General features: G+C 39.0%; 1 protein-coding gene across 1 annotated transcript in view; it reads right to left on the bottom strand.

Moving 5' to 3' along the window:
• Positions 1–7,802: 7,802 nt before the first annotated feature.
• Positions 7,803–14,315, bottom strand: part of Hnrnpll (heterogeneous nuclear ribonucleoprotein L like) — a 31,739-nt gene continuing 25,226 nt past the window's right edge. The window contains exons 9-13 of the mRNA XM_085691009.2: positions 13,107–13,228; positions 12,042–12,243; positions 10,999–11,056; positions 10,809–10,907; positions 7,803–8,507 (exon numbers count right to left, since the gene is read on the bottom strand). Of these exons, the coding sequence (XP_085547135.1) occupies positions 8,452–8,507; positions 10,809–10,907; positions 10,999–11,056; positions 12,042–12,243; positions 13,107–13,228 (537 nt within the window). The 3' untranslated portion in view covers positions 7,803–8,451. The remainder of the gene's footprint in view (positions 8,508–10,808; positions 10,908–10,998; positions 11,057–12,041; positions 12,244–13,106; positions 13,229–14,315) is intronic.

The following is a 14,315-nucleotide window of genomic DNA, read 5'->3' as shown; positions in this document are numbered from 1 at the left end:
AATAACAAGGACCATAATTTGTCTTTTTTTTGGTGGGGGGGTTGGGTTTTTGTATTTTGCTGTTGCTTTTTCGAGACAAGGTTTCTCTGTGTATCACTAGCTGTCTGGAACTCACTCTGTAGACCAGGCTGGCCTCAAACTCAAAGAAAGATTCTCCTGCCTCTGCTTTCTGAGTGCTGGGATTAAAGCCATCACTGCCTGACCACAATGTCTTCAATACAAATTTTCTTCTTAGAATCCAGCACATTGCTGCTTACTCATACCACATATTTATCACATGAGTATTTTTCTTAACTTTGGGAGTGTTTATACTGGTTTCTCATTTGCTAAAAAGACTATAGCTCTTGAGATGAAAGGCTTATTTGACACATTCACTGAGCAAGAGAAGATAACTTAAATTTCCCATATGGCCCAGTTTTTCTTCATAAGTCAATCTCCCTCCCAAAAATGGATCTTATTTCCCCATGGATATCCTTGTATCACTACCTATAGGAAGATAAGGCCCAGGAGGTCAAGAGATGAGCCAACCTAGAGTCTGCCTGAGCGCCTAGCAACAGGCACTGTCAGAGGTCCTGATCATGCCTAACCAATGAGGGGTGGCCATGCAATGTCACTTGGGTGCTGGGAAGAGGGTGTATAAGGTTCTTCCCATTGCTGAATAAAGAAGTCTGTTGTTTGCCTTTTACCTGACTCCTAGTGTACAAGCCGTTGACGTCATGCCTTCTCAACTCCTTCCCTTAGCTGTTAGGACTCAGCAACAACTACCAAAATAATTTAAATTCTACCTCCGTGCCATATAATTAAGTTTCAAAGCAAGACTGACTAACCCAATATTCTTGCTGAAAATTTTTAATTACATTTATTTATTACTGTGTCTGCAGGAGCACGCACGGACCTTGTGAAGTGGGAAGACAACACATAGTCGATATTCCCCTTCCACCATGTGGATCCTGGGGTCAAACTCAGGTGATCAGGCTTGGCAACAGCACTTCAGCCTCCTGAGCCATCTCACCACCTCCAACCATTTCATTTTAAAGATGATCGAAGTGAGGTTTGGAAGAATAATGTGGCCAAAGTACACAGTTCTGTAGCAGAGTTGCTGGAGCTGGGTCCACACCGGGGTGGACCACACCAGGGTGCTCCCCTCGGTATGACACATCTTGGAGGCACAGTGTGTGAGCAATGGCATTTTTCTTTGAGGAAGATTAAGCCTTCTCAAAGACACGGAAATGAGTAACTAGTTGTTGCTACTTGCTTCTCAGCACTCTGAGAGAACTTTCTTGGGCCGGGTTATAGCTCCTTTTCCTCAGAGCTCTGTTCTTGTCCCAGCTTGCAGCCTTCTCTCCATCCAGCTGTTGTAGAGCTCCTCTTTCCCTGTGTTCCTGCACAGCTCCTGGCACTCCAGTGTGCCCTTGGCATGGAACCCAGGCTGCTGACTAACGGTTATATAAGGTGAAGAAATCCATCAGGCATGGCCTTGCCAGAAGTGGATCTGGGTTTACAGACCTAAAGACCATAAATACTTTGAGACACATAACAGAAAAGCCTGTTTTTGCCATTTATGTGACAAACACATTGCCCTGCCCTTTGCCTAGGTCTTGAGAGCTTGTGTCTGACCAGCGAGAGGCACTGAAGTCTAATTTCCTCCCATTCTAAATTAAATTACAAGAAGCCATTCACGCTGATCAGAGCTGCTTGGACCTCTCTGTGTGTCTGTGAACTTCCTAAATTTTCAGGACAATCCTTCTCTGGATCGTGTATGAAATGATACACCCTGACACTTCAAAACATGTCAGACTGAAAGTAAAAAGGAGGAAGGGAAAGAGGGAAGGAAGGACGGAGGAACAGTAAACCAACCTGGGGTTAGAGAGATGGCACTGTTCTTACAGAGGGTTCTCAGTACCCACAAAAGGCAGTTTGTGACTGCCGATGCCTCCAGCTTCAGGGCATCCCAAACCTGCTCTGTCCTCTGCGCGGGTGCGCGCGCACACACATCCACACACACACTTTATAAACAACCCCGGAAGGCATGTAACTAGGGATTGAACTACTAGTTGTTTTGCTCTCTCAGAATGACAAGAGTCATGGCATCCAGCAGCTGCAAAGCACCAGGAAAAGCAGAAGGTTCTTTAGAAGGAAAATATTTTCCTTACTGGGCAGCAATAATTATGCTGCCAGGCAATTCTCACCAAGACTTAACCATGGGAATAAAATTTAATTGGCAATTCTTCAGATTTTAAAATGTAATTTTTAAATTTTTTTTTATTTTGCACTTCAGCTCAAGGACTAGCAGGAACCTGTAGCGGACGTCTGAGTGTCGTATGCAAAAACCCATCAGCATGAGGTTGACTCAATCAGTTCACGGCTCATCTGGCAATAGGATGCTCTACAGCAATGGACAACCATAGTGAAAAATCGGTAACTTTTGTTTGTGCTTTTTTCTGCAATGCTGGATCAAACCCAGGGCCTTGCACATGCTCATGTTAAATAATTTGTGCTCTACCACTGGGCTACCCCCTAGCTTCAGTCCTTTTTTATCTATAATAACTTATTTGTAATAATTGTTGTCTGTGACCCCAGGATTTTGTCCTGCTGATGACTAGAGGAAGGGGATTCAACCAGAATAGCTTTGCATTTTTTGTTGTGAGCCTAGCCTTTAATGGCTGAGCCATCTCTCCAGCCCAACCAGCATGTTTTTAGAAAGAGTAAAAAAGAAACTCGAAGAAAGAAGGTCCCAACAAAGAACACCACACATGCAGTAAGGGCTATATGCTTCTATATGGTTGCAAACAAAACAGTACTGAGTGATGGTAAAGGGTGCCTGTCTTTTTCAGGCACACAGACAGATGGCATTTTACCTGGTGCCAGAACTGCCCAGTTTGTTTATAACTTTTTATGTTGATTGCACTGCGTGGTCTTTCCTTTCTGCTTTATGTTCATGCTCAAAGCATGTTGTGTTGAAGTTTGAACCCAGGACTTCCTACCACTGAGCCACACCCATTTGCTAACTGCAACATTTGTAGTAAACGTCTTACTTTGATAATCGGGAAAATCAAACAAACCACACTGTTCATGTAAAAGCAGTTTAGAAAGGTAATTGAGGGCACAACTTTAGAAACCAAACTGCAAGTTCAAGACCTCGCACTTTCTGTTTGTTCAACCTTTAGCTGCTTGCCTGAGGTTTCTTCTTCATTAAAGTGTGTAGCAGGTGGTGCTGGCCCCACACCTTTAATCCCAGCACGTGGGAAGCAGAACTGCAAGTTTGAGGTCAGCCTGGTCTACAAAGTTCCAGGGCAGCCAAGGCTGCACAGAGAAGCCCTGTCTCAAACAGCACTCTCCTACAGTATGTCCCGTCACCTGTCTGCTAACACAAGGGGAATGTTTTTCCAAGAACCATTGGGGGTTGGCAAGATATAAACATTTTAAAAAGTTGAATTTTTGGTTTAATTACTGTATCATTCTATTCCAGATAGATACTTCAACACTTCTCAGTACCATCTTTCTATGGCAAAGCAGTCAATACTCTTGTTTTCGTATTGAATTTAATGTTTTAATGCTGCTCCCTCTTGCCCCGGACAAGTCCTACTTACCACTATATGCCAATGCCTGTGAGATTTTATTGTGACCACCAATCTTCAGCTTGGATCTTTCTCAAAGCACATGACTTGAGATCAAGTGCATCCCCATGCATTACTGTGATTCCCACCACCAGCCTGCTAGGCCCTACTTAGCTTTTAAGTAGGGGTGCTAGGGATTGAATCTAGGGTCTCATACACATTGGGCATGTGCTCTGCCACCAGCCCTGCTTCGTTATTTTTTTTCATTTTGACATGGTGTCACTGAGTTGGCCAGGCTGGCCTCCCAAATAGCTGGAATACAGGCACGTGTTACCAGGTGTGGCTACTCTGACTCTCCTTCAAGCTCAGAAGGGCTAGTCCTCAAGAAACACTGTTTCCAAAACAACCAAATGCAGCCAGCACTATCCTCCTCTCTGCTGCAATCCATTCATGTCCTACCCCCATCTTCCATATGCACAACATGAATGTCCTCAGCTAGCCCCGCATACACTGGGCTCTAACTTTCCCCGTCCAAGCTGCCCCTCCAAATCACACTAGCCTTAAGGATCCTCATATGAGCATTTTTCATGCTATATAGGTACTGGCAAGCAATATGATTTTGTTATTCACTAAAATGGCTATTACAAAAGTAAAACTCATGCAGAAAACATTTACATTAACAAGTTCTTAAAACCAATCTAACTCAGGAAATAAAACACATTAAAACCTTACCTATTTGATCCACATTACAACCTTTTCATATGTGTAACTGCTGAGCCACAAGAGTTGAGCATACCTGTGCAGCAGTGGAATTACCAAGTATGCATGAAGCCCTGAATTCACCAAAAAAACAAAACCAAAACAGAAACAAAAATATCAAATCCGTTTTAATATGGGAGTAAGATGCTTTAAAAGGTACCCTACTGTAAGGCCTGAAAATGTGCATTTAAATCCTGGCGATACACATGATAGAAAAGGGACTCTCACAAGTAGTTCTGACATCCACACATGCACACACCATGGCACTCATGTCCCCGCACACATGTACAAGTCAAAAGTAGTAAAAACTGGCTGGGCAGTGGTGGCGCATGCCTTTAATCCCAGGCCTTGGGAGGCAGAGGCTTGCTGATCTCTCTGAGTTCAAGGCCAGCCTGGTCTACAAGAGCTAGTTCCAGGACAGGCTACAAAGTTACAGAGAAATCCCATCTTGAAAAACTAAACCAAACCAAACAAAATAGGAACAAAAAACAAAACAGAAAAACCCAGGGCTGAATTCTTGCCAAACTAAACTCTACATAGTAAACAACAGAAAATTAGACCTAGGAACTGAGTTGGTCACAGAGTTAATGACTGGCTTTTAACAGAAGCCTCTTGCTCACTCCAGTCACAGGTTCTTCAGTGGGTAAGCACTATGAGCTATCACACACGTCTGGATTACTGCAGGTAGAAAGGATGAAGATGAGAACACTCAGGATGTTTTCCCATCATCTTACTGTCTGGCTTTACTATTTATGTACCACATATAAAATATTCTCAAACAAGTTCTATCTTCCCTGGACACATAAAAGTAACCGGTTTTATTCATCCTGAGACTATTATTTGGAGCAGGATCTATACGGAGACACAGCTATTACACAGTAAGAACTGAAGAGGTTTTAAAAGGCAGATGTATCCCTACCCTATCTGGCAGATTATAAATATGTAATGAGATTGAACAGATATAATTTAAGTATTTAAAAATAGATGTAAAGTCAGTACCTACCTGTCCACCCACTCTTCAACCTACCTCCTATTCTAGTGAATCTAAAGCATTCTTCTGTGTCCATGTGGGATCCAATCCATCTTGACTAAAGGTCAGAGTTTATGCCTAGTCTTGCTCCTTCAAGGTTACTGATAAGTTTGACTTAAGGTGTGGCTAATAACAGGACATCTTGATCTAGGGTGTGGTTACTTGGTGTATTGGATATTAAGATGATAACCACTTTATTCCTTGTATCATGGTAAAAAAGTCTTTTGCTTTCTTCTTTTTTTGGACTGGGGTATTTAAAGAATTAAGAAATAAACACTTGATTGTCCTCCCAGCACTATCCTATATCTCTGTATTTCTTGTCTCTCTATTCTAACGTTTCTAAACCACACACCCCTACCCTTGAATGTATGAACCCGTTGAGGCTAAACCCCAAAAGATGGGTTTCCCAATGTGGGACACGACAGATGTCACGCCACCATGTGGCTATGAAGCTGAGATGGCAAAGAATGGCTTCAAGGCTAAGAAGGGGAAACAGTCACAAAACTCCATTCCAACAGCAGGGCAAGGATGCTTGGGCAACATCAGTGACAAGAGCACATGACTTTATACAACCAAGCGTCTGTCAGAGATACTAGTTCACTTATGAAGACTCCATTGTCATTTTTGTGGGAAAAAATCAACTAAGGACGAGATCAGTCAATTCCACTTCATGACACTCTTAAATTAAACTTTGCCTTTAGCTAGGTTTATTTCCTGAAATCTTAGGTGCACACACACAAACACACAAAATCCAATACTGAAAGCACACATTAGTTTTCAAAGAAAAAATTAGATCACTACATAGGTCTACAAATTACTTTCTTTTGTTGTTGATTTTGCTTTTCGAGACGGCTTCTCTCTGTAGTTTAGAAGCCTGTCCTGGAACTAGCTCTTATAGACCATGCTAGCCTCAAACTCACTGAGATCTGCCTGCCTCTGCCTCCCAAGTGCTAGGATTAAAGGTGTGCACCACCACCGACCGGCTACAAATTACCTCTTAAAATTAAGACTTGTAGCAAAGGTTAAAATTTTCTGTTATGGTCAGGCAGTAGTGGTACATGCCTTTAAACCCAGCACTTAGGAAGCAGAGGCAAGTGGATCACTGTGAACTCTGAGGCCAGTAAGAACTACAGAGTTCCAGGACCGTCAGAGCTTTCACCCAGAGAAAATCTCTCAAGAACCCAAAATAAATAAATTTGTTTGTAGTGCCATCGGGTTTAGTTAGGTGGTTTATTTTTGGTTTTGTTTTGGGTTTTTTGTCTGTTTCTTTTGCCGAGACATGGTTTCTCTGTAACGTTGGAGCCTGTCCTGGAACTAGCCCTTGTAGACCAAACTGGTCCCGAACTCAAAATCTACCTGACTCCGCCTCCCGAGTGCTGGGATTAAATGTGTGTGCCACCATCGCCCAGCTTTATGGTTAGGTATTAAAGTGACAATGAATGAAGACATATATAACCTAGTACCCTATACTTCCTATCTCCTACACTGGGTGGCCCACGGCTGCCTATAAATCCAATCTCAGGAGATCCAATGCCTTCATCTGGCCTGCTGGTACTGTGCACACATACACTATAAATTAAAAACAAAGCCCACAGATTTTTAAGTCTTTGACTCAATTCTGAAAGAACTCAGAATTGTTAAAATTAGAAATAAAAACAAATGTGGTAGGACATGCCATTAATCCCAGGATTCGGGAGGTAGCGGCAGGCCGATCTCCGAGTTAATGCCAGCCTGGTACATCTCAAATTCTAGGAAAAGTTCCAGGACAGCCAGAGCTACATATAAGATGACTTTCAAAACAAAGTCTTTTGCTGGGTGGTGGTGACGCAGGCCTTTAATACCAGCACTTGGGATGCAGAGGCAGGCACATCTCTGTGAGTTTGAGGTCAGCTTTCGTCTACAGAGCGAGTTCCAGGACAGGGAGGGAGGGAGTCTTTTATAAGACTTAAATGAAACTTGAAATTTTTCTTCACTAAAGGTTACAAAACTGCTTCTGCTAACTATGGACTACCTGGATGAAAAGTATTCTTTCATTTTAAGATGAAAACAAAAAGGCTCTATCTGTTTTCTAATTATTAAAAAGGTGCAAACTTTATAACACCCTTAGTATAAGATTACTTAAAAAGAGAAAGAAACCAGTCTAGAGGGAGAATGTTTAATAAATGGTGTTGAGACAAATAGCTGTTTTGATCAAAAATAAAGTTCTTAAATCTTACACCATATAGAAAAATACATATTATGATGGATAAAAGATTAAGAAATAAAAACGCAAATATCCCAAAGTCTACACACAATTTTGGGAGGGCTGACAAGTTCTCTGAAACCCTTCTATGGAACCTAGATAATATAGGAGAATTATTAATTTTAACTTCTATAGTATTAAAATATCAATGTCAAATACTATATGTACCTTAAGGTTAGGTCACATGCAAAATAATGAAAATGAACACATTAACTTATTATTATAACTTTATAAAATCTCCAAAATGGAACTAGGAACAAAAACATGTCAATACAAACGAATGATGACTTTTTAAAAGAAACACACCAATCTGAGATTGAGTGCATACCATACAAGTGTGTTCATGTATATTAAGCCTTTTAGAAATTGAAATCAGTTAAATCTGTAGTTCTTGAAATCAACAAATGCAATGCTATTGTCAAATTTGATTAAAATAATAAATACAAATTATGTTTAATGGGTAACTATAACATTCAATCAGCTATTGTAGGAATTCTGTAATAAAATGCAATATTTTCACCTGCATTACTCTCAAACACAACGGGAAAACATTTACAGATAATTAGCACTAAGAATGCAAATATATTTTACCATGGAACAAAATTTGTAATAATGTTAGAAATCATACGTTGTATAAATCCACAATGAAGCTGTAGACAGTCTACATTATGGTACTCATCTTAAGGTGAAAACAATATTTAAGCTAACAACAAATTTACTTGAGGCAAAATATGTTTATTACAGAACAGGATCTTATAGTAAGCAAGGCAACATTAGGTCAACCATTTTAGATTATTTTTAATGAAGTATAGCTTTAAAACTGTAATAAAGATAAACATAAATTCTAACATGCTCTTCTCTTCTTATAAATGGGATGATGTAGAAAAGCAAAGCTTCAGTGTATAGGGGTTGGAACCATCTGTAAAAATTGAAAAAAGTTAAGTTAACATTCCATCAAAATTTTGAGATCAGGTTGAATTAGTAAATTATTCTACCATTTTATAGTACTGGAAACAGGAATACAAAGAAGGAAATTCTTAAGTATTTGTTTACATGGATAACTGCTTTATCTGTGTATGTGTATATATGTATAAACACACACACCACCATGTGCATCTGGTGCCGATCTCCTGCACTGGAGTTAGTGAGCTACCATGTGGGTGCCAGAAAAGCAGTCAGCGCTCCTCATCACTACGCCACCTCTCAAAGATTAACCAGCCTGACCTAACAGACATTAAGCTCCATTAAACAGTTACTACACTCCTACTGTTCCAAGCTTAAGGACAGTCAATTTTTCAAGTAAATTAATTCATCATTAAAGACCAATAATATCAGGGTTAAACAATTGTCCCAGCAGAGTTTGCATTCATAAAGCATATTGCCAATGGTACAATTTATCAATATTAACTTTAAAAGTTTAAAACTTTCCATTAAACTAAACTACTTTACGTTTACTCCTGTATTATTTATTTCAAGTAGGTATTTCTCTGTTTTTTTAGGTAATTTTCAAAATCAAAATACAGATTAATGAATTCCACTCAATTACTTCTATACTTTCTCCATATCTGGCAGTATTATTTTCTGCCTGGCCCTTCACAAACATTTTGGGTGTTATAATAATATTTAAAGCATGTTTCTACACACAAAACTTTCAAATAACTTTTAAAATTTCACCCCTTCCTTTTTAATGGAGTGAGGTCATGCAGTTTACATTGCCCAGGCTGCCCTGGAACTCACCAGCTCACATGACATTCCCACCTCAGCTCAGTCTCCTGAGCATCTAGACCTTGCAGGGTGTTATCTTGTTTCCTTTTTTCCCTATCACCATTCTAAATAATACTCATTTTCCCCATACCTTATTCTTTGGGGTTTTTGTTTTGTTTTGAGATTTCTCTGTATAGTCTTGGTTGTCCTGGAATTCACTTTGTAGACTAGGCCAGCCTAAAACTCACAGAGATACACCTGTCTCTGCTTCCCCAGTACTGACATTAAAGGCATGCACCACCATCACCTGCCCCATACAATTTTTTATTATTTATTTTCTGAAAGTTTCATGAAGTCTAGGCTAGCCTCAAATTCTTGATCTTCCAAAATGCTAAAATACAAGTGTGCCACCTAGCTAGTACTTTTTTGTTTTGTTTTGTTCTGTTTTTCGAGGCAGTGTTTCTCTGTAGCTTTGGAACTAGCTCTTGTAGACCAGGCTGGCCTCGAACTTACAAAGATCCACTTACTTCTGCCTCCTGAGTGCTGGGATTAAAGGTGTGTGCCACCACCGCCTGGCATACTAGTACTTTTTTAAAAGATGAAATTTTATACCCTTGAGATCCAGGATCAAAGCAAATTATACAACATAAAGTTTCAAAACTTAAAAATTTTTCATAGCATATTGGCAAAAAAAAAAAAAAAACAAAAAAACAAAAACCCAAAAAACAAAAAAACAGGGCCATTTACCTTTCTGGAGGCAAATTAAAACAACAGAATACTATTTTTCAGCTATCACACCAGTAAAGACTGAAGGTGTGACTCAATATTCTAATGCTGGGCAATGGGCGTTTTAATACATCACAGGTAACCACAACCTTCCTAAAGGACGACCATCTTGCCAAAATACACACCTTAATGTCCTGTACTAATGAAACTTATCTATAAATTCAAAGTACAGGTTGAGAAGGACTCTATTGTATTTTTTTTTTAAGGTGCTGGCTACTGGTAGTTTGACCATGCTCCGATTATGGGCAACACAAATTAGACTTGAGGGTTCATTAGTGAGGAGATTGGCCTCAAACTCCTCCGTGCTGGAATTAAGGTATGCAATTCCACACCTGCTAATATATATTTGTTTGTTTTTCAAGACAGAGTTTGTTTCTCTAGCTTTTCGACCAGGCTGGCCTCAAACTCAGAGATCTGCCTGTCTCTACCTCCCAAATGCTAGGATTAAAGGCATGTGCCACTACAGCCTGGCCTGGATTGTTTTTTTAAGTTTACTTTCTTTAAGGTAGCTGGGAGAATTTCAGAACTCACCACCCTGTGGCTTTATATAGGTTCCTGAACAATCCTTTAGAGATAAATTGCTTCAAACCCCACCAAAATCCCATGTGACTAGGGCTAAGCCACTGTAGTGTGGATTCTCTGAAGCCCTGTTACAACTGGCACTAAAAGCTGTGTGTTTCACAGATGTGTGGCCAGTGTTTCTGAAGGCAATGCCCACCGCATCACTCACTTGGAACTCGTATCTGGTAGTGATTGAGTGCAGTGAGAGCTTCCACAGCATCAGTTTTACATTTCCACTCCAACAGCCCAGAAAGTGTTTTAGCAGAAGCTAAAAGAAAACAAAAGGAATTCCAGTTGTTACTTATCTGTCAGCAACCTTCTTGTAAAACCTGAAGACTTTTCAAGGGACGTTCACTTACCTTTCGCATCAAACACTTTATATTTGATGAATGGAAGAACTTCATGGTCATTACACAACTGCCAAGGAAAGGTAAAACATCAGAAATACAGCTAAATAAAATTTATTTAAAAATTTTTAAATAAAATAAAAAAACCCTTGTTTTATAGTAGCATTTAAGCCTATAGTATAACATAAATTAATGTATGTTCAGGTTATTATCAAGTTCTAAGAGAAACAAACTGGAAAAAAAACAGTGAAATTCTAAACTATGGAAATAATTTCACATATAATAAAACAGAGTCCTTTTACGTCATAATACATTTTCTTAGACTTTAAGAAGAGCTAACTAAACACCAAAGAAAGGAAGTACAACTCCAAAAAAGTGCATCGTTTCTGAACTGCTCCTACAGTTATACAAGTTACAGGGGGAAGGAATACAAAATTTTATTATTAATGAGATTTAAAGTAAAATAACTTTACTGTTGCTTTTTATTTTATTTTTTGAGCCAGGCTCCTGCTATGCAACCCAACACAGCCTTAAACCCGGCAATCCTCCTGCCTCTCAGCCTTCCAAGTGCTAGGACTATACACCACACTTAGCAGAGAAGATCCTAAAACCACCTGGTTAACCAGTCCGGCCAAGTGGCAAACTCTAGGTTCAGTAAGAGACCCTGTCTTTAAATAAGGGGTGAGTGTTGTTTTGGCAATGCATATACTAAAATTGGAAACAAAGAATATGAACATGGACCTTTCCAATGATGTCCAACTCAGGAATTGTTTATGAATTTAAAACACAAGTTTAGTTGGGTGGTGGTAGTTAGTGCACGCCTTTAATTCCAGCACTCGGGAGGCAGAGGCAGGCGGATGTGTGAGTTCAAGGCCAGCCGTCTACAAGAGCTAGTTCCAGGACAACTAGGACTGTTACACAGAGAAACCCTGTCTCGAGGAGAAAAAATACAAACAACAACAAAAAAGTTTAATTTTAAAAGCAAATTTCATTAATAGAAATATTATATAAACTTAAAACACAGAACATTCTATAAACTTTTCTATAGTGCCCACCTTTGTGAAGGTCTCTTCTGTGACACACAGTGGAACATTGTAATAATGCAGCACACATGAGGGTGGCTGGATTATATTCTTAGATGCTTGGCCAGCACTTGTGAAGCGATTATTTTTACTCATTGCAAAATCTTTGTAGCTACTTGTACCATCCTCCAGCTCAAATATCTGACTTGGAACAACTGAATGTTGTTTAGATACACTGAGGATTAGAAAAGAAAAATACAATACATCTTGTTAGATAAACAGCAGCAGGCAGTCACAAACACTTTTATGAGTCAACAAAAGAAAGTGTACATAGTTATTTAAGTACAGTACAAAAGTATTCATTGGCATACAAGGGAATACCAAATTGGTATCCAGGAACCACAGACCCACATCCCCCAAGGGGGGGGGGGGACATGCTTTTTTATACTTTTATAGTATTTACATGTAACCCATGCACAACCTTCTCTATTTACTCTTTTGTTTTCTGTCTTCCTTTCTTGAGACAAGATTTCTCTGTGTAACAACAGTCCTAGCTGTCCTGAAACTAGCTCTTGTAGACCAGGCTGGCCTTGAACTCAAGATCCGTCTACCTCTGCCTTCTAAATGCTGGGATTAAAGGTGTGCACCACCACTGCCCAAGTCATTCTTGTATTTTAGATATTAGAAAGAAAATGAATCAAATTCCACGTTAGAAAAAAAAATTTAAGAACTTATCTGTTTTAACATTGTTTTATGATAATAAAACTAAAAACTAGGAGGTCTGGATTAAGAGATGGCTCTGTGGTTTAGAGTTCTTATTGCTATTGCAGAGGACCCCTTCCCAGCAACAAGGATGGGTGGCTGACAACCACCAACTCCAAAGGATATAATGCTCTCTTCTGGATTCTTTGGACACTTGTGCACTCATGTATACATATGTAATTTTAGAAAAGTAGAACAATTATATAACTCCTACCACTTGTCAACAGTAACAATACTAATGTTTCTATCTTCAGATGTATGCTCAGTTACTACAAAATATTCTAAAATTAACAAGGATTTCAAAACATTGTTAACATTTATAACTTAAGTAATTACCAAACATTAAGTCTTTTCCCAAAGAGTTTGACATTATTAAGGTGTGTGACAGCTCTTTCTACAGCATACTCATCACCCATTTCTACGAGGGCTGTGCCAGGAATGGTCTTCATAAATTTTACCTGAAAATACAAAAATCCCAACATCATTTCTTAGAATTTTAACCTTATTCTGTCTTACAGGACAGTCTTAAATTAACTCTTACCAAAACTGGCTGAAGTTAAAGGGGAAGACTGTAATTGTACTTTACAGCACACGGAGGACAGGTTTATCCCAAGGCTATTATCTGTGTGGTCTAGAGCTAATCTACTTAATATACCAAACTGCTGTTATAAAATGAAGATAATGATTACATCCCTAGGTACTCAGCCCAGCCAGACTCAGCAATATTCGTCAAACAAATATCTGAGTATCTAGTATGCTTTGATAAGCACTGTAATAGGTACTACAGATTGAATGATAAACATAACCATCTTTATATGGCAGTAAGCAATTCAGAAATGTCAAGGCGATAAATAATACAAGATAGCCTAGAGGTAGCATGGTAGCAGGAAGTACAATGTTGGGCACTTAGAACCACTAAACCATACAGTAAGCGTGACAACTTGAACACTTTGTTTCTTACCTGTTCCCCTCAAGGAAACAGAGAATGTGTAAATCGTTAAGTTCAATCATTATCTCCACCGCTGCCAGTTTTAAAAGGATACCCTAGCACTCTTTATAAATATATAAACACCTATATAAATTGGTAATACCATAAATTTTCATCTTTACTTGAAATCAGCTGATTTAATCCAGAGATATTTTAAAAATCTAGTAAAAGTTTATATACATAGTATGCTTATATAAATATAAATTAATGTGGTTCTAAGCCCTCCCCCCCCAAAATAAATAAAATTAGACAAGTCCCAGAGAGACAGCTCAGTGATTAGGAGCACTTGTTGCTCTTGAAAAAGACCTAGGTTTAATTCCAAGCACCTCTACAGTGGCTCACAACCATTCGTAACTATAATTCTGGGGATCCAATGCCCTTTTCTGACCTCCATAGTCAACAGGTACACACATCATACATACACACAACAGGTAAAACATTCATACACATTTATAAATCCATAAAAAAATTAAATCATTGGAAAAGTTTAAATGAGTGTCTTTAAACTTAAATGACTATAATGGCTTGAGTTTTATGCATCACAATCCATCATTTCT

The sequence above is a fragment of the Myodes glareolus genome, chromosome 6 (assembly GCF_982192425.1).
Source record: "Myodes glareolus chromosome 6, mMyoGla1.1, whole genome shotgun sequence".
NCBI classification, from domain to species: Eukaryota; Metazoa; Chordata; class Mammalia; order Rodentia; family Cricetidae; genus Myodes; species Myodes glareolus.
This window is presented reverse-complemented; position numbering and strand designations above follow the sequence as displayed.